Source organism: Lepus europaeus, chromosome 2 (assembly GCF_033115175.1).
Source record: "Lepus europaeus isolate LE1 chromosome 2, mLepTim1.pri, whole genome shotgun sequence".
Taxonomy (NCBI): domain Eukaryota; kingdom Metazoa; phylum Chordata; class Mammalia; order Lagomorpha; family Leporidae; genus Lepus; species Lepus europaeus.
Window position 1 is genome coordinate 79,501,139 of NC_084828.1, and position 19,563 is coordinate 79,520,701.

The 19,563-nt window shown below is 58.5% G+C and overlaps 1 protein-coding gene across 1 annotated transcript in view; it reads right to left on the minus strand.

Annotated features, from left to right (window-relative positions):
• Nucleotides 1-19,563, minus strand: part of ADCY5 (adenylate cyclase 5) — a 161,756-nt gene that overhangs the window by 40,421 nt on the left and 101,772 nt on the right. The window contains exons 3-7 of the mRNA XM_062208927.1: nucleotides 17,969-18,090; nucleotides 5,284-5,395; nucleotides 3,660-3,787; nucleotides 1,745-1,903; nucleotides 1,014-1,155 (exon numbers count right to left, since the gene is read on the minus strand). Of these exons, the coding sequence (XP_062064911.1) occupies nucleotides 1,014-1,155; nucleotides 1,745-1,903; nucleotides 3,660-3,787; nucleotides 5,284-5,395; nucleotides 17,969-18,090 (663 nt within the window). The remainder of the gene's footprint in view (nucleotides 1-1,013; nucleotides 1,156-1,744; nucleotides 1,904-3,659; nucleotides 3,788-5,283; nucleotides 5,396-17,968; nucleotides 18,091-19,563) is intronic.

Here is a 19,563-nt window from a genome sequence, read left to right on the forward strand (position 1 = left end):
AATTCGGTTTTCTATTTCGGCAAGTGTGGGCTGCACGAGGCGGGAAGGGGAAGAAGTCTAAACTTGGAAGGGAGAGAAGACAGAGGCTCAGGACACAAAGATGCACAGGCACGGGCAGGGACAGATGCTGATACACGTGGTGAGCTTCAAAAAGTTTGTGGAAAATGGCACGGAAAGATCGGTATTTTGGTGCAAAAACTTGGAAATCCATGCATCTGAGGGAAATTCTAGAAGCCCATTAAAACACATTATGAATAAAACTACGCATGGATTTCTTTTAACATTTATTCAATTGAAAGGCAGAGTAACAGAGATGGGCCATCCTCTGGTTCACTCCCACATGCCTGCAACAGCTGGAGCAGGGCCAGGCTGAAGCCAGGAACCCAGAACTCCATTCAGGTCTCCCACATGGGTGGCAGGAACGCAAGTACTGGGGCCATCTCCTTCTGCCTTCCTAGGCGCGTTAGCAGGAAGCCAGATCAGAAGTGGAGCAGCCGGGACTTGAACAAGCACTCTGATATGGGATGCGGGGGTCCCGGGGGCTGCTTCGTCTGCTGTGCCACAGTGCCCTCCCTGTGTATAAATTTCATAATCTCCTGCATCAAAATAAATTTCTCTTTTTTAAAAAAATAACTTTAATTTCATTTTTCACCAACTTTTTGAAGTATCCTTATGGAGACAGAGAGAGAAAGGACAAACAGCTGCCTAGTATAAGGCAAAAGAAAGGAGAAGGGTGGAGCGGAATCACATGTTATTGGTAGACACAGATTTCCTGGATGTGGTTTCCATCTTGGCTGTATGATCTACGGCTGCTGATTTGGGGGCCTGTTGCATTTTTGCAACAGAAGCAAAAGGAAAATATTCCCTCTTCCCCATCCACCTCTGCACGGCCTCTCTGGCTCCACAGCCGCATAGGAGCTCCTGGCTGTACTCAAGGACAGAAGCAGAGGGGAAGCCACAGGGGAGAACACGCCCCTCCCCAGGCCATGGGACCCCTCCCCCCTGCCACGGACCCGCTTCTGGGTGCAGCGCAGGATGAGGAAGGTCTCGATGCTGTGCTCCTTGAGGTAGGCGTTGCGCTCGCCCCCGCAGCCTGGCTCCACCTCGTAGTCGCCGTTCAGGTAGTTGAGGGTGGCCTTGGTGATGTGAATGCGTCTAGGAAGGGAGGTGAATTCAGAACTCCAGCTCAGTCGCAGCTCAACTCCCAGAGCCCCGAGCTGTGGCTCCAATCTGAGCCCCCAACCTCACGCCGTATCCCTCCCATCCCACGGAGATGGCTCAGGTGGGCCCCTCCAGCCCACACCCCTGCCCCTGCCTCACTGCCCACCTCACAGCTGCCCGCCTTGAGCATCAGGCTCAGCAGACCTCTCTCTCCTGCCCAGAGGCCAGCCCTGGCTCCTCCTGGCCACAGGACTGAGCTCAAATCCCCAGCCCAGCATCCATGCCCTCTTAATACAGGCCGTGCATCCCTCCTGGTTCCCCAAAGGCCATCAGCCTTCACTGTATGCCTTGGAAAGGCCATGTCCTCCCATACCTGGTGCCACCTCCTTACAGCCCCAGGCCTGGCGGCTCTGCCCACCCCCACCTTTCTCCCCTCTCCCAGCCCTGCCCACTTGTGTGAAGGCTCCATGGTGGGGGGGCCCCTACAGCTCACACCCAGGGCGTGGTACTGCAGATTGGGCAGAGAGAGGGCGGTCTACCTGAACTCTGCCCGCCAGTCCATCTTGCCCACCCCATCACTCACCCTGCCTTGCCGCCAGCCTCCATGTGGTTGGCCAGCGTGACGTCATTAGACCAGACGTCGAACTGCCACTTCCTCAGGCCAAGGACACCACAGTGGACTCGGCCGCTGTGAATTCCCACGCGCATGTTCACGTTCACGCCTGTCACCTCCCGGACCAACCTGGGGATGGAGCAGGGGTAAGGCTGGGAGAGGGTCAGGGGCCAGGCACACAGAGGCGGGGTGAGGCTGGAAGGCACAGGAGTCAGGGAGGTTTTGCTCTCTAGTCCTGCCCAGCTACAGTCTGCAACCTTGGACCTGAGGGGACTGGTGGTGGGGGCTGCAGGTGCTCAGGGGCCAGCAGCTGGGAGGTGCTGTTTCTGGGATCGGCCACAAGGTGGCGCAGCAACTCATGCTAAAACCCAGGGCAGCACAGAGGACCCCTCTGGCCAGCAGTTCAGAGTGTGCTTTAGTGAACAGGGAAGCTGCAGCCATGCCAACACCCATCGCACAGTGTTCTTGTGGCTCTGGGTGGTCTGGGTATTGGACTTAGCTACCCTGCTGCTTCCTGGACATCAGCAGGATGATGGAGGAAGGTGCTGAACCTCAAGGGCAGGTGCAAGGATCTAGGAAGGTCCCAGGCCCTACCACGTGCACCAGGTACCCCGGGGTCCTGAGTCGCTGGGGCGGACCCTCTGTGCTTGTCAGCAGCCTCTCACACCAGGGGTGTGGGAGAGGCACAGTGGGGAGAAAGCTACACATCCGTGCCTAGCACCCACAGGAATGGGCCCAGGGCCAGCACAGGGAGCAGGCAGATGCACACAGTCCACTGTCCTTAGGGACCCGGGATCTCCTTGACCCTGGAACCCGCAGTCATACTTGGCCTGGTGGGCGGGGCCATCCCTCGGCCTCCGTGCACCCACCCCACCCCACCCTCCAGTCTGATACCCCCTGCAGGAAAGAATCGCCCTTTGTCACCCATCATTCCTGGGTCCTAGGGTCGATTTGGGGAAGACCTTTCCTAGTCTTCCATCCACAATGCCTTGGCACCCTTGCTCAGGTTGATGCCGCTGCACCCCCTCCTGCTGGCTTTTCTCCATGGCTACCTCCTGCATGAAGCCTGTCTTGATGCCCTCAGTGGGAGCAGGTGCCCCTCTGTGGACCCCCTACCCCCACCATAGTTTGACTCTCTTGCTTCATGGTGTCCTCATGACCCACCTGGTATCAGAGCAATGGGCATCCTGGCCTCCCCCGGTCAACACACTCTGTGATTCCGGGTGACAGGTGACTTCTAGCCCAGCCACGCAGGGGCAAACCTGACTGACCAGCCACTCTGACCTCCATGCATGTCTTCACCTTTGCCCCTGTCCAGGCTGTTTCTAGAACCCAAAGTTAACCTGGACACAACCTCTAAGCTGCTTCCTTGGCTGACCTATAAGCTTGGACTGTCTGATGTTTCTCAATGACCAGGGCTCCTTCCGTGGTCTGTGAAGACCAAGAACTGGCCAAAGAGCCCTTCTGCCTTGGCTCCAGGAATGACATATTCTCTCCAGATGGGAACACCTGCATGTGAACCCACCTGCCTGGGCATACCACCCGGGGACTGCTGAGTCCCTGTGAGGCCAACTTTGCCATCTTAGAAGAAGGGGAGCCAGTGCGTTCTACACCTGGCAGGGGGCACGAGGCCCCCCACGGCCACGGGCACAGACACAACTGCCAGCTTTTCCTCCTCTCCTGGAGAGGTGAGCCCACACCTCCTGCAGCTCTCTCCCTTGGGGAACAGCAGTGCAGACTGCTGCGTAGAAAAGGAGCCTGCAAGAGGCATGGCTGGAGGTGCCAAGCCACTCTCGCGCACTGCCCCACGGTCTCCCTGGCAGGTGGCCAGCCGGTCAGCCCCTCCTCAGGCTGCGGTGCAGTCCCCCTGGAGGTGGGCACTTACGAGATGGCCTCGATCATGTCCATGCCCATCTCCACGCAGCAGTGGGCGTGGTCGGCCCTGGCTTCGGGCAGCCCCGACACGCAGTAGTAGCAATCCCCCAGGATCTTAATGCGTAAACAGTGATTCTCCTGGAATGCAAATTAATTTCAAAAATTAAAAATAGTGGGAAGGAGAAGTGGGAGGGAAAGAAATGGGGAGGCACATAGATCCAGCCCATGCCTGGAATAACTTGCCTTTTAGGGCAGTGGGCACAGGCCCAGGGCTGGTGGCAACGGGGGACAGGGGCGAGCGTTCCAGCCTCACCTCATTGGGCACTGCCGAGGCCCTGGGTGGCTCAGCAGGGAAGGCCGCCTTGCCAGCCTGGGCAAGGCCCCATTGCATGCACCAGGGGTGCGGGCTCACCCCAGGCTGAAGATTCTAGCAGTTTTCTGATCTGTCTTCTCTTATAGAACAACTGAGGCAGGCGGAAATGAGCCTTCACCAAAGTCTCACTTGATACTCAGCCAGGCAGAGATTTTTACCAAAAAAAGTTTTGCTAAATCAGCATGCACACAAATGCCAAGTGACAGAGCCCAAGTACCTGCTCACAGCAGCAGCTCAGCAGCAGGTGCCGTAGGACCACCCCGGGAGGCTACCATCAGCTGGTAACTGGGATTGAGCCAGAACGCCACTCACCACTGGGCATGAGCTGCCCAAGCCTGGCCCCTAAGCGATCCTTCAGAAAGCTGGGATGCTGGGAGTCAGGTGGCCAGGTGATCTGGGCTCAACTGAGCCCAGCCGATGCTCAAGCACCACGCCACCCCCTGTTCACCTCCCTGGGTTCTGAGGTCAGCCCATCAGTGGGCGTGAGGGGTACCTTCCGGGATTCCCCCTACACACACAGAAGCCCTGGACAGGCCCTTGTCTCTCATCATCAAAGTGGCCTGGTGTCCTGTGTGGCAAAGGAGAGCATGTCCCCAAACACACACAGGCGATCCCCTAGGTGTGACCTTTCAGCTCTGCAAGAGTGCAAAAGGGACAGGCACCGAGTAGGAACCACTCCTCAGATTCCAAACCCTGAGCTTTTCCCGGGCTGGCCCTGTGCCGTCTGCTCAAGGCAGCAGCCACAGCTCTCAACCAGCACCACCACCACAAGGGGCGAGAACAGGTGCTCTGTGGCTGTGCCTATTGCTGGGCTAGGATGCTCAGCCGGGCAGGTGGAGTAGGTGCAGTTTGGACTTGGGGTGCTTTCAGCTCAGGATGGGTCTCTGGGAAAGTAACCCGACTGTCCACAAGGCAGCATCTGTCATGATTCTACAAGCACCCAGAGCATCACCCAAGCCACAGTGGCTGGCAAAGGCTGACAGGCGTGTAAACAGGGATCTAAGGAATGAATGTCACTCACCACTCCCTGGGGTGTTGCTGCCAACCTGTCCAACCACTGAAGAATCCTCCTTATGAATGCTTCTGGGGGTGACACACAGCTGCCTGTGGGCCAGGTGGACACCCCTCCTTCTCTGATCACTGGCCAACTCCATCAGCACGGTGGCTCCATGGCACTTAAGTTGTTCCACACAACCCTAGCAGTGCCCCTCCCCAGCAGCCCCAGCAGGCCATCCCCCTGCCCAGGCTTGGAGCAACTCACCGCGGCCAGCTTGTCGAAGCGGGCGAAGAGCTCGTTGAGGGTCATGACCAGCTCCTGGGCAGTGCACTGGGACGCCAGGCTGGTGAAGCCCTCGATGTCAGCGAACAGGATGCTGGGGGGACAGGTGGGGGAGGGAGACCCTGCTGAGGACTGGGTGCTCGTGCACCCCCCGATGCAAATGCTCGATCATATCGCCCAAGGTGATGACATCAGCAGGTGGGTGTTGGGGGATGAGGAGGTCACGAGCCAAGGATGCGTCCTCACTCTGTGACGGGAAGAGGGCCCTCGCCAGACCCTCGCTATGCTGGCACCTGACCTTGGACGTCCAGCCTCCAGAACAGTGAGGAATACATTTCTGCTGTTTCTAAGCTGTCCATGGTGTTTATACAGCATCCTTAACAGGCAGGCCCCGGGAGTGCAGGAAGGTATGGGGGTGCAGCCAGGGACGCTGGCCTTGCCCCAACGGCAGGGGACGCTGTCTTCCTCTCCCTTCCTGTACTCTGCAACCTCACTGCTAACAAAGAGGAAAGCCGGGTGAAGGAGCATGAGACCTGGGGATGGCACGCAACAGGGGGCCAGGCCCCCCAGTTCTGAGTCACCCTGCCCCCGTGTGACCGCTGAGCAGCCCCCTCTGGCTAGCTGGGCCTGGGCCTGGGGAAGAGCGGCCTTCAGTCACCTGCTCCAGAAAGTGCTTGTGGCCAGAGTGGGGGCCTACAATGCCCTCCCTTCCCAGGGAGTGCAGCCTCCAGCAGACCCCAGCCCTCCACCCCAGGGGGTCCTCTAGAAGGGAGGAGGGGCAGGGAGACACAGCCAGCCGGGGTCTCTGGACTCCCCGCCTGGTCCCTGCCAGCTCCCTGCCCTCTGTGTGCATCGGCAGGTGCACCCGCTGGTTGCAGCTCACAGGTTGGAAATGTCTTCCTTTCAAAGTGACTACGGGACAGAAAGCCCCAGGGCCGGAATGTTAGGGCCGCTGCAGACTGTGTCTTAACAGGGACACAGAAACGTAGGGATTCTCATACTGAGATGCTCCTGGCGGCCAGGCCCGGGCTGGGCACTGCCGTGTCACCCCACACAGCCTGCACGGGCGGGGTGGCTGGTATCTCCATCTCTCAGAGGAGGGGCTGAGCCTGGGAACAGAAGCAGGGACGGCAGCCCAAGGTGCATCCCAAGGGACTGCTGTTTGCTCCGGGGTCTGGGCCATTTCCACCACCCCGTAGGACTCCTGAGGATCTGGACCTGACAGTCTCATTTTTGAAACTTGAGAATGTAGAACACATTTTGTCACTCTATTTCAAAAATGTGTGCAGGTATATTAAACATGTCTTTTTATTTTCATTGAATCTTGACAAATTGTGACTGTATGCGTTTATATTTATGTGGTACAAAGTGATGTTATGATATATATATGCAGCATGGAATGACTAAATCAAGCTAATTAACATATCCATCACCCCAAACACTTATTGTGTACTCCCCCTGTCTGGCTGAAACAGTGCACCCACCGATGAGGTTCTGACGTCTGAGATTGACTGCTGGTGGGGAGGCAGCTCCTCCAAGGGCGAGCCAACTCCTACAGACAGTCTGCAACTTGACTCTGGAGTGTACCTTCCACTTGCAAACCAGTCCTGGGCAAATGCAGACCAACATCCCCTTGCCTTGGCTTCTAGGGCACCAGGGAGGTGGGATAGCCCCCACTCCTGCAGCTGGATGAAAATACTCCTATTGGCCAATCTCAAAATTCCTTACCCAGCCTCGCCTACTCCTTCCCTCCGGAACCACCTAGAGGCGCCCACCTGTTTTTCTCCTTTTCTCCCTCTGCCTCCTGACCCATCCTGGTGCCTCTCCAGGGGAAGCATGAGTGACAGCCCTGCCAGTCTCCTGATCCGACGGCCTCACCATACCTGAGTGAACAGTCAGACTTAAGCTCTTGGTGAGTGGTAACTCACTCACATGTCCCATCCACACCCGTGAGGTCAGCAACCATCTATAATGGCTGGGAAAATTCAGAGAAAGCAAAGTCGAGTCACTAGCTCAGAAAACAACCTGGCTCCAGGATGCAGGAGCAGAATGCCTGGGATGCTGTCTGTCGGTCCTCCAGTCCTCTTAAGCGAACGAGAGCATAATCCAATGCCCCGGCATCATCTATGGGCACAGGGAGACAGAGGCGTGCTGTGGGCTGCCGTAGGCAGCTCGTGCTGGGCTACGGTGGCCGTGGGCAGGTACGGGACTCCACTGAGCGGGGACACTGTCAGCCAGCTCATACAATCTGATCGCAGCCCAGATCAGCAAAGGCAATTGCAGGAAGAAGGAAGGTCATAAAGAGTGGAGAAACAGGGCAGAGGGACAAGAGGTGCAGCAACTGAGAGGGAGAGAAGCAGCGGAGCAGGGAGTGGTGGAGCAGGGGCAGGGCCTGCTAGGTCTGGGGCATCAGCGGGCTGCTCTAGCCTGGGTGGCCAGGAGAGGCTGGGGTCAGAAGATGAAAAGGAATGCTGGGGCCCCGCAAGCACTGGTGCCTGGCCTCGCACACGGGCTCTGGGGGGCGTCCGGCAGGCCCAGGGACAGAGCGTGCAGACCCCATGTTGGCCCGCCCCATCCCCAGGGAGATGAGGGCCTCTCCCATGTGTGTAAAAGCACCTGCCACTCGGCCATTCTTCATCCCCCAGGAAATGAAAACCAACACAGCTGGAGTCCAGATCAACAGCAAAGGAACCAAGTGCTTCGTACTGTGAGTGTCTCCTTGGTTAGCATCAAACACAGTGGGGCCGGGCCACCCTGGGTCTGAGGCTGTGCAGCAAATGCCTGGCTTTGAGGGGTGCTGAGACCCCCAGAGTCAGGACTGCCCCTGGGCCAGCACCAAGCAGAGCAGAGCTCCTGTTGCAATCCTCTGCGGAACATGATATGGCGAGGGACCTGGGCCTGGGGCCTCCTTGGTGATCATGAGGTGCAGAAGGGTGGAGACCCACTGCCCTGGTTTACATGTCCCCTTCTCAAGGAAATCCACCATACCTCCCCACGTCTGCCCCCTTCTCACCACTGCACCTCGCACCACTTACTAAGCAGCAGCCTCTGTCTCCCCCTTCCACCTTCCACCTTCCACCATTTCAGTTACCTGTGGTCCAGCACAGTCCAAAATGTGACATGGAAAATTCTGGCAATAAACAATGCATAAACCATAAATTGCAGCATGAGAAATCTTATGGCATCCCACGAATCAGCATATCCACGCTGGATATGCCACCTGCCTGTCAGTCACTTAGCCATCTCGGTTGTCCTAGGATCACAGTGTTCAAGTAACCCTTATTTTAGTTAATAATGTCCCAACATGCATGAGTGACTCTAGCAATCTGGATATGCCAAGAAGCTGAAATGTGTGGCAGTGCATCACAGAAACGTTAAGTGTAGGAGAAAGCATCGCATATCCGGGGATCTGCAGATTCAGGCATCCACTGGAGGCTTTGGATTCCCCAGAGATAAAGGGGGAATTGTACAATTCATCGATTGGGGTTATATCATTACGCTCCTGTCTGTCTCCCCTCACTAGGACATGAACTCTGAGGGAGAGGTTTTTGCACGGCTAAATCCCAGTGCCTGTGACGTTTGAAACTGAACAGGCTGTAGGAGGGCGGGCCCTTCCTCCCTCACCTAGCACAACACCCCACACAGAGCAGGTGCACACAGTAGTTTCCCGGGGCGGTCAGAACAAACTACCTCATGTTGGGTGGCTGAGAACCCAGGTAAGTGTTTCCTCCAGGTTCAGGAGACTGGACGTGGGAGACCGAGGTGTGGGCAGGAGACTGGACGTGGGAGACCAAGGTGTGGGCAGGGTCACATTCTGCGTAGCTCCCTCGCATCTTCCTAGCTGCTGGCGGTGGCTGTCAATCCTTGGTGTTCCTCAGCTTGCAGCTGCCAATCCAGCCTCTGCTCTGCCCTCCACTGGCGTTCTCTCGGAGTCTGTGCTTTCACACGGCATTTTCCATTGATAGGAACCAGGGCCCGCCCTTCTCCAATACAAACTTATCTTGCCTTGATTTCATCTGCAACGATCCTGTTTCCAAATGAGGTCACATTCACAGGTGCCAGGGTGCAGGCCTTCAGCCCACCTCTTAGCGGGGCCCAGCTCAGCCCTCCATAGAGACGGACACTTACTCGTGGAAACAAAGAGAGTGTGTGTGGCTTCTGAGCAAGAAAGAGGCAGAACTAGTGCTTTCTTTCCACTGCCCCCCCCCCCCCCAAGGGGCCTCTTGTAGTCCCAGGCCCAGCACCTGAGACGCCGGAGCCGGTGAGGCCCAGGGCCTAGCACCTGCCAGATGCCCCAGCACTACTCACACACTAGCGGTTACCTGGCGGCCAAGGACACGGGCAGCCTCCTGGTTCTGGGCCAGGAGACGTGGGAAACCAGGGCTGTGTGGGCGCCTCCACATAGCTTGGGAAACCTGGCCGTCTGTCAGGGTTCCTCTTCAGGCTTTCACCAGCTGCTGAGTCAGGGAGAAGCAGGTGCCATCACCGGCCAGGAAGGTCACTCACAGCAGGACTTCTGAGCCAGGCTGGGGGGAAGCTCGGTTGGGTCTTCAGGGCCCAGACTGTAAACCCTGCCACTGCCCCTCCTGCAGAGTCGTGGACACTCGGCAGCTCCGCCACCCCCACCTGCCTTCAGAGGCAAGGTCCCAGTCCCCAGCTGTTTGGGCCGACGATGCTGTTTAGTGGCTGTCCCTTCCGGAGGCTCCTGTTTTCGGAGGTCCACGTGTTCTGCTGGGCAGACTTGCTTCTGCCTGAGCGGCTCCTTGGTGCTCCTGAAGGCTGGTTCACAGCTCCGCCAAGCCCAAGTGCACAGGAAGGTGCTAATGCATGAATGAATGCCCATTTGAGGGCTCAGCTTGGCAAGGGACCCAGGCCTCCATGGCTGGTGCCCAGTGGCCAGGGAAGGGTCCACACTGGCAGAGCGCACCTGCTCAGCTGTCTATGAAGTATCATCCAGGCTCACTGGCCTCTTGGTCCCGGGGATCACACAGCCCTTCAGCCTTGTCCCAGAAGAGCACATCTCCCCCAGGTCGTCCCCTTTTGCTGCCAACATGCCCTGTGACTACGACGCTGTTCCTGAGCAGAGAGCCACCTGCCTCCTGCCCTATCATCGGACACCCAGGGCCGAGGTCTCCCCGTGGGCGGGGTAAGCCAGCTGTGTTGACAGCTGCTCCTCTGATGCCCTGCAGCCCTCAGCACTGCTAGAGGTGCCCATCTACAACTCAAACTCTACTTCTCAAACACAGCCCGGGGTGGGAAAGTCTCAGCCAACTCCCAGGATGCTGTGCCCAGAGGAAGCTGAGGGTGCTGGGGCAGCAGGGCCTGGCAGGGCAGGCAGCACCTGGAGGACCCTGGTGTGTGGGCCAGGGAGGCCACAGTGGCTGGTCTCTGGATCAGCCCGTCACCTCTTCTAGACCAAGAGGGCTGACCTTTCTAGCATGCCCCCTCCATTTGCTCCAACTCATCCAAGCACGAGGGTCATCTGGGGACAGAACCCTAATCAGGCAAACCAGGAGCAATGAGTCATCACCTCCACGAGGTGAGTGAGCATAGTCAGGTGTGGTCTTAGACACCTGGCCAACAAGAGATCCCAGAAGGCTGTTTTCCAAGAGAGCTGGTAGGAAATGTTAGGGACAGGCAAAGGAACTGGGGCAGCGCGGAGCCATCTGAGGGCACTGGCTGGGGACCGGCCAGGAGAGGATGCTGAACATGCTGGGGGATGCCTGCAGGGTTGGGGACGCTTCCTGTAGCAGCCAGAAGCCAAGAGGAGGGCCTCAGACAGCTTGACCAGCAACATTGGGCCCAGACGGGCAGGGGTCCATTTTACTAGCTCCTGGGGACCCTGCAGGCCATATCCCATCTCCCAAGTCCCTTGGTCTTACTTCTGCCCAGCCCTACCATCCATACAGTGGAGCACCTTACAGCTCCCAGGGAGACTCTGTGCTCCAAGGGACTTGGAGATGTGCGTCCCAAAGAAGAAGCACACCAAGGAGGAAAGATCTTCACCAGGAGCTCCCACGGCGAACAGCCTCAGGCCGAGAGGCTGGGAGTGCTTTTATTTTCTTCTCTGTACTGCTCTTATTTTCTCATATTGCTCCCAAGAACATAATGCTTTGGAAAGTAAAAATGTTTAATTTTAAAAGGTGGAAAGTGCATTGGTGTTGTGGCACAGTGGGTTAAGCTGTTGCCTATCCACACTAGCATCCCATATGGGCAGTGGTTCAAGTCCCAGCTGTTCCTCTTCCAATCCAGCTCCCTCCTAAAGTGCAGGGAAGGCAGTGGAAGATGGCCCAAGGGCTTGGGCTCCTGCTCCCATGATTGAGAGACCTACTTGGGGTCTCTGAGGCCCTGATTCAGATACTTCCCTCTCCAGGATGTCTTCCATGACTTGCTCCAAACACCCCTCTCCATGTCTGAATTTGCACTAGACTCAGAATCACACATCAACGGATTCCAGTGGTTTCCAAGACACAGCCAAACTCGGCCAACTGGCCAGTGCCTCTGTTCTGTCCGCTCTCCCTCCTGTCTCTGCCAGGACCCCTGCTTAGAGTCCAGAGAGACAGACACAGTCTGAACCTGCTGGCTGTCAGCTCCACCCCCACCCATCCTCATTCTGCTTCCCAGGACAAGCCCAGGCCTTTGGTCAGGACCCAGCCCCAGCGAGGAAGAGCCTGGACCCCTCGTGCTTTACTGGGAGGGAGGTCAAACGGCACAGCCACTGTGGCAGGCAGCCGGGGGGCTCCTTCAAAACTCAAAGAAAGTCGCACTTGGGGGCACCTACCCAGCAGACACGGACGGGATCTGAATACCGCCACAGCAGCACAATTCACAACAGCCAGACAGCACGAGCAAGCCCTGTGCCCAGGGATGGACACACGGACCAACAGCACTGTCCACACACACAGGGGTGGGGTGCTCAGCCCGGGAGGGGAACGGGATCCTGCAGTGCCGGGACATGGCTGGGCCCGAGGACACTGTGCTAAGTGAGATGAGCCATCAGGAAAAGCACGGGTATAGAAAATGGGGCCTCGAGCAGTCAAACCACAGGGCAAAAAGCAGATTCTGGTTTTCAGGGGGCTTCGAGGGGGACAGAGGTTGCATTGCGGAAGACAAAGAACAACTCTGGAGCTGGATGGGGAGATGGATGGCTTAGGTGTAGTCTAAGCAACTGGACAGCTCACTGCCCAACCACTGCCTGTTTTAATTCAGGCCCCAGCTGCTTCACCAGAGCTAAAACAACTCATTTATTTCTAAGGCCCCACCCCAGGGGCTGCCCCAGCCGGCTGCTGGTCTCCCAGGCGCACTCCCTCCCTGCCTCACCGCGGGGTCTGGACATTCCGTTCGCGAGCCTGGCACACAGCGGCCGGCGGCTCAGGAAGGGAGCACGTTTGCCACTGGCAAGCGAGCAGGTGCACGCCCTGGTTCTCAGGAGCGCGCTCCAGGCAGGCACGCGGGTGTCACGTGCCGCGCCGCCCACAGGGGGCCCCGTCCGCCCACGGGCATCCGAGCATCTCAGCCCCGGTCGCACAGTCATTGTAATTCAGAACCACGCGTGGCTGAGCCAGACGCCGGAGCAACCTGGGGAACGCAGCCAAGTCCTTGAAGGAGACGGGAGAGGAGAGAACAACCTTAAAAGAGGGAATGTCGGGGACAGCCTGGGGAAAGTAGCAGGCGGGGGAGGAGCCAGGACAGGGCACGCCGCCCCCGCACCCTGTGTACGGAGGGGCTGCGGTCCTCACGCCCACCCGGGCTCTGCAGCCCCTCAGCCACGACCCCAGATGCTGCCCCCACAGTGCTCCTGCGTGCCTGAGAAGGAGGGTGATGCACGCTGTGAACCTGCGGGGCGGAGGGTGGTGTCCAGTTTCTGCGGTAGGGCACAGCGCCCCCTGCAGGAGGCAGCCTTCCCTCCCGCTACACAACTAAGAGTGGCCCACCTCCTGCATGCAACCCTTAGGGCCTAGGGGTCTCTGTTAACGGGTCAGAACAGTCAGGTGGTGGTCATCCTCATTCAGAAGGGGTTCCTGTGAAGTTAGAATCCTTCCATGTCCACCCAGGCCTGGCTGGGGTGCTCCCTGTCCCCTGAAACCTTTGGGACATTGGGTTACCTGGCCCTGACTCTCTCCTGGTGGTCTGCCCTGCCTCCTGAGCCCTCAGTGGGCAGTCACCCACCTGGCTGCCCTGCAGGAAGCCCGGGGCCAGGCTGGGTGGCTCCTGCGACTCTGCTCCTTTGTGCCTGCCTGTGTCACCATGGCAGGTGAGAGGCTGAATGGCGAGCTGTCTCCCAGCTGCCCCTTGCAGAGTCCCCGGCTCCTGGCCACTAGCACTCAGAGTGCCAGCACCGGGCAGGTGGGGGAAGACGGCACTCAGGACTCATCACGCGGTGTGTGATGCGTGTCTTCTCCCGTAGAAGGGAAGCTACACCACCTTAAATTACGTCACACCACACTCCCTGCCTGGAGCTCAGGGTGCTGGGGTGTGGCTGGAGGTCTCCACCCACTGAGGCAGAGGTAAAACACGAGATGGATGAATGAGTGAATGGGCCAGACTGCCCCCAGGTTACAGGTGAGAAAACAGGCTCAGGGACCCGCACTGTGGCGTAGCAGGTAAAGCTTCTGCCTGTGATGTTGGCATCCCATATGGGCACCGGTTCAAGTCCTAGCTTCTCCACTCACTTACAATCCAGCTCCCTGCTATTGGCCGGGGAAAGCATCAGAAGATGGCTGAAGTGCTTGGGCCCCTGCTCCCCTGTGGGAGACCTGGAAGAAGCTCCTGGCTCCTGGCTTTGGTCTAGCTTAGCCCTGGCCGTTGTGGCCATCTGGGGGAGTGAACCAGCGGATGGATGACCTCTCCCTCTCTCTCTCTAACTCTTTCAAATAAATAAGATAAATCTAAAAAAAAAAAAAAATTGAGTGACCTGCCCAGGTTCCTGCTATGACTAAGTGGCAGAGCTGGGTGACAGCCAGTCTGTCAAAGCACACTTTGTCCTGCTGTGCTCACGGTGGTGAACACTTGGCAAGTGTGGCCCAAAGGTGCTGGCTCTGACCATGACCCTGGCATGATGCTTTCCCTGGACGGCCTCTTCCCCTGCCCCTTGGAGGCTAACTGACCTCCCTCGTTCCTCCTGGCATGTCCTGGGGACCTCAGGTTTCTGGGGTGGGGGGGTGAGTGGGAGGGCCGGTATCCTGGCCACCTAGCCAGAGGGGCTGATCATCTCCATGTGTCACTCACATGAGGCAGGAGAGGCACCTGGGGGATCTCCAGAGGTTCCTGGCCCTTTGCTGCCTCCATACACAGTGAACGGTGGCTCAGCACCCAGACCCTGGTAGTTCCTTGGCTGGTCCTTGGCTGATGCCTTCGGAGCCGCCTGCCACACAGCCCTCCTGCTTAGGGCCAAGGGGAATGTGGCCACAGGGAACGAGGTTTCCGGTCCATCCCCTGCCCTGCCCAGGTCAAGCCCTACGCCCCGACACCTCATCAGTCTCTCCTGTCCTCGGATGGCGCTGCCCAGCTGATTTATTGCTGGTGTGGCCTTGCTCTCTGCAGGGCTGCAGGACAGCCTGTCATCGCCCTCTCTAAATATTACAGCTCCACAGAGGACTGACGAGCGCGACTCCTCGCCCTCCGTTCCCCGGCCAGAGTCCCCAGGCCGCACTTGGTTGACGTGAGTGTGATAATCATAAAAATCACAGCAGCCACACAGTAGCAGCTCCCCGTGCTGGAACACTTGTCACGTGCCAGAGTTCGCACTGAGCGCTCGCCCGCATGATGCCACCTACTCTTCCCGTCCTAGGATGGGTGAGGGAACTCAGGTTCAGAGCGGCTCAGTGCCTGCAGCCGGCCCTGGTCACACGGCCAGGGAACAGCAGAGCTGGGAGGAGGTGCGGGGCTGCTAACCTCTGCACCCCACGGGCTCTGCAGGAGCCTGGGCCTTGCAAAGCGTGTCTTTAAATGCTGATGTCACCATGCAACCTCAGGCAAAGAACCAGCTCCAAAGCAGGCTTGGGAGAGGCCATGTTCCCCACAGGGCTGCAGCCGGTGTCACTCAGGGCCTGCGTCAGAGGGCCCCATAGGACATCTGCGTGACTGCCTGAGGCCGGCTCTGATGTATGCCAGCACCTCTCTCCCCGGCGGCTGCAGAGTCGGAATCACCTCTGTCCCCAGGAAAATTATGGCATCTCGGTTTCTCTCTGCTTTCATCTCCTTCCTGATTGCTGTCATTGATCCTGGCACTGCCTGGACAGAGACACCCCCCCCCACGCCCCCCGTGGCTGGCGTCTGACTCTTGTCCTGCACATGGACAGGCCGCTGTGTGATTAGGACAATGTTTTTATTGACCCAAAGTCACCACCTGGAGGTGACCCCTGAAGGAGGCCTGGCCCAGCCCCTCTAGCCAAACCCCCTTGGTGGAGGGCTGGGGGCCAAGAGCCAGCAACCGTGGGCAAAGTGGGATGGGACCGGCCTCAGGGAAGATGAGGTTGGGGAGGGCAGAGGACCAGGCAGGGATACAGAGGTGGCCAGGGGGGCCCGCTGAGTGCCTGTGCCTGCGGTGGCGGCTGCTTCTCAGCGGGAAGTTTTTTCTGGGTGTCCCCGGTGTTCCACTGAGGACTTGGGGAATGCTGCGAACACTCTTGCCGAGCTGACAGCACCTCTGCCCGTGCCCAGCAGGGGACCATGCCAGGGCGTTGAGGTGGTGAAGGCAGGACCAAGACAGGAAATTCCAGAGGGTGGAGCTCGGGGGACCACTTGGCAGGCCGCCCCTTCCCACCTGAACTTGCGTCTCTGGGATCTCAGAGGTTGTTATTGAACAGGAAGTGCCCCTGCCGACTCCCCGGTGACACAGGCGCAGGTGCACAGGCACAGGCACCCTCGGAAAGCCACGCCTTCCCTCTGAGTGTCCTCCTGACCTGAGGGCTCCCCGAGCCTTCTCACCCCAGAATCTTCATGTACACTCCCCATTCCTGGGCAAGGAAAACAACCACCCAGGAGTCAGGCCAGGTGAAACCGGAGCTTTCGGGGGCACCTCTCCTGCCTAACCAGCTATGGGGTCCAGGACACTTACTCAGTAGCCGTGCCTCAGTTTCCTCACCCACAGGGCTGAGATGACAGCGGCACCAACCTCTTGTGTTTGCCGAGAGGATTAGTGGGTATCTGAGCACCCTGGGCGCAGAGGCTGGATGGAAGCCAGCCCCAGGGAAGGAGGCCCAGGATTATTAAGGATTATTCTACCACGGGAGGACAGAGGCGGCTGGGAGGGAGAGCACCAGGGAGGCCGGCAGCTCCGTGCTCACTCGCCAGGCTCACGTCCAGGAGTGCAGCCACAGACTCCACTGCCTCTCTGGGCTTGGCCCAGCTGCCTGCAGCTCCCTCAGGAGATTAGGCCAGGGCAGCCTTCTTCCCTGTGAAGCCTGGACTGCTGCTGGCTGTACCGTCCCTGCCCGACACAGCAGCCAGGGCTGGGGGACTCTGCAAACACAGGACATGTGTGCTGTGCACGTCTGTTTTTCTGCAGAGGCTTTTGAGAGACAGATGGAGGACACCCAAGGCAGAAATGACACGCTTGGACCCAGGGCACATGTGAGGACTGGGTAGTGATACTCGCTCTGCAGGAGAAAATGCACTCCCTCGCCCTGCTGCCCTTGGCCTCACCTTCAAGGTGTGTGTGTATGTGTGTGTGTGTACATGTGTGTACATGTGCAGTGCTTTGTGTGTACGGAGGTGCGCATGCATGTGTTGCATGCAAGAGTATATGTGGGCATGTGCATGTGTGCACATATGTACGTGCTCATGTGGTCATGTGTATGCATGTGTGTGCATATGTAGGTGCATGTGTGCATGCATGTGTGTGTGCACAGGTGTGCACGATCACCTGTGTCATTCCACTTAACCTCTCTACTGAAACTGCAGCCAAAGCCTCCCTGGGCGGTCCTGACCCAGTCTTAGAGGAGCCCCAGATCTCAGGAACACCTCCCCAAGGAGAAAGTAACTCTTGAGCTCCTTTTCTGGGCCTACAGGAGGATTACCAGGCTCTCCAGGACGCCGTGCTGGTGGACAGCGGCTGCACCACTTCTGTCCCTGTGGAACTCATAAGCAGATTTTGCACTCTATTAATCTACATCTGTTTGCACATCCCTGCTGTCGGCCGCTTCTGCCTAGGGAGGCAGCAAAGACACGGTGAGAGGAGTGGGCCCACGTGGGTGGGCCTTGGTGTTGCCGTTCCTGGCCAGGGAACCTTAGCCACTCTGAGCCGGATCTGTAAGCTGGGGGTGCCATGGGGCGGATCTGTGGGAAGATGGTACGGTGCTTGGCACGCATTGGCTGGGGAGGCATGGAGCGGCTGGATGGTGTGAAGCTTGTGACAGTCAGGGTAGCTGTGGGCCCCCAGTCCATGCTCTGTCCCCAGTCAAGTTACGAGTTCCTCCCCAACAGCTGGGGCTGCGGCTTCCTCCCTCCTCCTCCTCCTTTCCCTGCCTTCTCCCCGCAGCCTCATTGCCCCCACCGCAGAGGCAAACAGGACACCATGGTCATTCCCTTTAGCAGAGCTGGAGGGGCAGGGCTGGCATCTGCAGACAACACCCTCTCAAAGCGACCACACCACAGGACCCAGGGCCACCTCCCTCGGGGCCCAGTCTCCCCCCAACACCCCCACCCCTGCTCATGCCTGCCCTACCTCACGTTGTCATGTTTCTGGATGTAAATCTTATGGAACATCATATCCTCCTGCTTGGCATTGATGTCTGCTTTCATCTCCATGGCAACGTGGCGGGGAAGGACGGACAGCAGGAGCCGCTCCTGGGGAGGGAAACAGACACTTGCACCGCCACGTCCTCCGCTGCCTGTCGAGTGCCCTTCTCCACACCTGCGCCCTGGGAAACCTCTCAGGCTCCCCTGGGTTTCATGGGCTAACCCCTGTCTGGGACTGGGGGGGCCCAGGGCTCCCTGGGGCTCCCATGTCCTGGAGACACTGCTAGTCCTCATGCTGAGCTTGCTGCCATGCTGCCCGGGAGAAGCGGCCCTGGGGAACCCACGCACTGAGCAGCTCAGGTTAAAGCCTGGGTGTCTCCTGAGACTCTGTGTGGCCTGGGGGCAAAGTCACAGAACTACTCCGAGCCCCAGGCACCTCAGCTGTTAGGGAAGACATAGGCTATTGAGAGCATTCAGCGACATTCATTCTGTCATCAAGGGTTTACTGAGCACCTACTGTGTTCCAGCCATCTTTCTTGCTGCCGAGAGTTGTAACCAGGGAGAGACAGGCCAGGGTCCTCCTCACAAGGTTTCCAGCGGTGTGGCCATGGGGGGCGAGCACTGAGCAGAGACCCCTGATCTAGGCTGGGGGCATGTGGCGTGGTCCAAGACGGCTTCATGGGGGCCAGAAGGATGGGGTGGGGAGGAGGGGGACAATGGCCCTGGAGGGAGGGGAGTAGGCTGCCTGTTAGGAACCAAGAAGTCAAAACTAGCAAGAGAGGCCATGGGAAAGAACAGGGGAGGGTAAGGGGACATTGTGGAGGGCTTGTCACCTGTTAAGAGGTCTGGATTTTGCCCTCTTCTGGAGTGCTCCCCAGGCCCGCCCTGCTCCGAGATGTCCAGCTGCCACAGCACAGAGCGGCCCCCACCTCTGGCCTCCACAGCCACCCTGCAGCAGGTCCTCTGCCAGGTCCGATTGCACAATGCTGGCTCTCATCCTGGCGGCCCCCAGCCCTCCACGTTCGGACCTTCACTCTGCCCTGGAAGCTGGGGTGGCCCTGAGACTCTTCTCCGCCTTCTGTGTCTTTTCTGCTTCCCCTGCCTCCTCTGGTCTTAAACAAATATCCCATGTGTGTCCCCTTTCCAGCCACTGCTGCCCTTGGAGCTCTACGCATCTCCTCCACCACCCTGTCTCCTGGCTGGCTGTCCCCCCCGGGGTCTGGACAGCATCTTGCCATCTCACTCCCACCCACATCCTCATCCACCGAGGGCTTTTCTTCTCCAGGTTCCTTCCCCTCCTGTGGCACAAGGCCAAGACTCCGCTGGGGGAGGCTCCCTTCTCGCCCCTCAGGCCCCGCCCTCCCAGGCGGGGCCAGTGGGGCTCTCGCCTTTGTCTGCTCTGCTCTGCGCCTTCCTCCACTGCCCATGTGCACTCTCCCGTGGCTCTGGGACTCGGGTCACACTGCTCTGGTCACACACTCCCCGCCCTCCTCGCTGTCTGTGTAGCCCCCACCTCTGCCAAATGCTCCTGTCACTGCCCTACCAGACATTGCCCCGGCCACAGCAACCACATCAATGTGA